General features: G+C 35.6%; 1 protein-coding gene across 1 annotated transcript; it reads right to left on the bottom strand.

The window, feature by feature from the left end:
* Positions 1-634: 634 nt before the first annotated feature.
* On the bottom strand, positions 635-2101 carry LOC132187407 (uncharacterized). Its single transcript, XM_059601708.1, has one exon. It carries the CDS (start codon positions 1696-1698, stop codon positions 1120-1122), a length of 579 nt encoding a protein of 192 aa, XP_059457691.1. The 5' UTR covers positions 1699-2101; the 3' UTR covers positions 635-1119.
* Between the last annotated feature and the right edge of the window lie 1576 nt (positions 2102-3677).

Genomic DNA, 3677 nt, shown 5'->3' with positions numbered 1-3677 from the left:
TAGACCCTTTAAAATTTAATTTCCTCTCCCTTATTATTATTATTTTTTTATTTTTTGAAGTTTTGCCCCTTCACTAAAATTCTTGGTTTCGTCTTCTATTTGGCCAATCTATTCTCTTTTCTTTTTCTTTTTCTTTTTTTCCCCTTGATTTAGTAGATTCAGGTTGGTAGGTCTAAATTGCATTTTGCTATGTCTAACCAAAATTGTACGTTTGTCGTAAGTGAAGTTAATTTTGTGAAGACACAAGCCTTCAATATCCGGTTGAATATAAAGTTTTCTCCGAGTTGGGTTTGGAAATTTTTGTCTATTGAACTGACACGTGGTTAAAATACAAGTAAAAAAATGCATATAAAAATCACAAGGTGATGGAATTTGAAGAAAAAACTTTATTATATGAGTTTACTTCATCTTATCTTTACCACCAAAAATAAAATTTCTGCATTTAACAATACTTGAATCCGAAGAACAAAAAAAAAAAAAAAAAAAGTTTATTTTTTTTAATTGGCACTGGGTATTCGGAGTTATGCTCCGACTAATCTTGGGGATACACAAGCCCTCGGCAATGAGTTTTCCACAAGTACATATCGGTCAGTTAATTCAAGAGATAAACCTCTAGTATGATAAGTAGGTTGCATGGGTTTCAAACTTAAGACCTTAAAAAGCAAACTCAAAATTCCGAGCTATCCAACCATTTGGCCAACCCTTTGGGGTTAAATATCTAACATTATAGTTATGCTTACAAAGACCTTAAATCCCTTTTTTCCTGATCTCCCGCTTAGATTAGGAGAAAAAAAAAAAAAAAAAAAAAAAATTCCAAAGACCCTAAATACTGGTGCTTTCTTTTTCTACCTTTCAATAAAGACAATTAACATACATATGCAAGGGAGACAATCTCATTGCTGAAGCAGGCCCTTGCTGCTAAAGTTTGTCATCCGCATGACCCACCCACCACTAATGAAAAAAAAAAAAATTAAAAAAACATAAAAAGTCTTCTGAAACACACAATCAAAAGATTGAAAACCCCTCTGGTGGAAGAACCCAAAAAAACCCATCCCTCACCATTAAATTGAACTCCAGTCTCCAGATATCAGAAAAAACAAGAGAGAAGAGAAGAAAAATTCATGTGGGTTTCAAGTCCTGAAACAGAGTATCCCACCTGATCTCCTCAACTCCGGTCAGCCAGTACCCATCATCGCTGCTTTCCATCTTTTCCTCCTTCCGGAGATCATACACCACAGGGCTAGAAAAACTGTCAACGCAACGAGGACTCCCGTTTGTGAGCAACAGCCTCCCCTGCTTTGCCTTCGCCGCCGCCGTCGTCGTCATCAATCTCTTGTTCCTCTTCACCATCGCCCCCTTCCATCTCGACCCGTAACCAGGCCTCGGCACAACCACGAGCGCCGACGACTCCTCCCGGCGAACCCACGTGCGGATGTATTTCCCCAAGCACCTCTTCGTCCTCCTGATGGCGACGAGAAGCCTCGACATGGGTCGCGGGCTTGTACCCTTCTCCTTTCTAGCAAGCTTAAGGATCTCCAGCCTGTGTTTGGCTATGGAGATCCCCATGCTCTGCAGAAACTCATGGTTAAAATAAACCACATCTTCTTCTTCAAGCTCGTTGTGAGCAAAAGCAAGGCCATATTCGTAAACCAGAGACGGCTCAAGGCCGGTTTTGGATAGCCAAGAGAACCAGTCCATGAAAATATGTGTGTGCTCTGTTTTTCAGTGATAAATTGAGAGAAAAACAGAGATATATATATATACGAAGATGGAGGTGAAGACTTTTGTTTTGGAAAATTGGGTGGTTGTTGAAACTTGAGAGTGACTAAAGGGGAAGAAAGTGGGGTGGGGTCTCCATGCCCATGTTCCCTCCAAAAACAGGGAGGGGGTGTGATGGAAGTTTGAGGAGTGATACCCAAGGATTCCTTGCGGAAATGTTTGCCATCAATCACGGCTTGGGTAAAGAGAGTATGGTGTGGGACAGGATGACCGCTTGTTTTTGGGTGTGAAGTTGGGAGGAAAGTGGAAAAATTGCAGTCCACTTTCAAACTTGGCAACCTTTTCCCCCAACGATTGACAAGTGTACGTTTGGTTAAACCAAAAGCAACCGCTCCTCTTCGGTTCTAACCGACGCTATGAATTTCCTATGATTGATGGAACAGCTCTCATGGCTTGTTTATTAGCCTAAATTACTAACCGCTATTTTTATTTATTTATTTTAGAAATTTTACTTTAAACTCTTAAATTATAGCACGTTTTGATAAGCCTTCAAATTTTAAAACCTCTTAATTTGAATTTCTGAACTTTCAACAAATAATCAATTTGAACCCCGTCAGATTTAACTGTTAACCTCTAAATACAATACTTAAAAAGACCAAAATATTCTTGTTTTTTGGTTTGTTTCTATTTATTGTTTTTTTTTTTTAGGTTTTGGAATTAAGGGTAAATTTGAAATTTTATAAAAAAAATCAGGGATATAAACATCATTGTCTCACTTTTAACGTTTAAAATCTAACAGATGAGTTCAAATTGATTACAATTGAAAGTTTAGAAGTTCAAATTTAGAGGTTTTGAAGTTTGAGGGACTTGTCAAAACACGCGGTAATTCAAAAGTGCAAAGTGAAGTTTCATTTTTTTTTTTTAATTTTAATTTTAATTCTTCAATATGAAAAAAGTGAAGGGGATGGAAAGATTATAAGAGCCTTTCCGGTAGAAGTAGGCAAAATAACTACTAAAAAAGTATAAATTTTTACTTTAACTACTCATTTTTCTATACATACTCTAACATATTCTCTATTTTATTATTTATTTTTTTAAAATATTATTTTGTGTGGGAGAGAGTGTGAAAGAAAGAGAAGGGGAGAGAGAGTAAAAGAAAGTGAAACAAAAAATAATAAACAAAATTTATAGCGTGAATAAGTGAATATGTTAATTAATATATTTACTGTTCATACTAGACAAAAAAAAGTTAAATTGCATATTCTATTGGAGATGAAAAAGCACTACTATTATTAGAAATTTAGCTACTATTTTGGAGATGCTCTAACATCAAAACAAACAAAACGATGAATATCCAAATCCAACAATCGCCCCAAAACAACCGAAAAAGCTTTAAAAATGATTGAAAATAAGTAAAATAAATAACTTGATCCATTAGATTGGTGGCCAGGTAAAGCCAAAGCAAATCTACCACTACAACAAGAAAATAAGCATTGAAGATAGTTGGATCGGATCCAATGAAGAAATGCATCATCTTGGCGTTGGATGAAGAAGGAATTAATCCCGCAAAGAATGCTCGGTAGACACCAAAACGAAAACAAAAGTTGCAACCAGATCTAAAAATCTCCATAGATCAAAAAAATGTTTCAACTATGGAGATTCGCGGTGAAAAAACCGTATTTTTTTCCAAAGAGGTTTTAAGAGAGAAGCAGGTGATTTTTGATTTTTCCAATTCTCAAAGTTTATCTAGTTTTATGGAATCACAGACTTGTCTAGTTTTCTACCAATATTATTATGAAAATCACTCATGAATTCAATTCATTCAATGCTACATCCTAAACATTAGCTTAAGTTAATGGATAGTCCAAAACTTTTTATTTTCAAAAAGAAAAAGCCTGTAACAGTAACGACACATTTCTTAAGGGTTACAGTACTATTGATAATGTGGAAAAGCTTTC

Source organism: Corylus avellana, chromosome ca7 (genome assembly GCF_901000735.1).
Source record: "Corylus avellana chromosome ca7, CavTom2PMs-1.0".
Taxonomy (NCBI): Eukaryota; Viridiplantae; Streptophyta; class Magnoliopsida; order Fagales; family Betulaceae; genus Corylus; species Corylus avellana.
Note: the sequence above shows the minus strand (reverse complement) of the source record. Positions and strands in the feature narration are given on the sequence as shown.

Excerpts from the sequence above, each read along its gene's own strand:
- LOC132187407 (XM_059601708.1), bottom strand. The coding sequence starts at position 1,698 with ATGGACTGGTTCTCTTGGCTATCCAAAACCGGCCTTGAGCCGTCTCTG.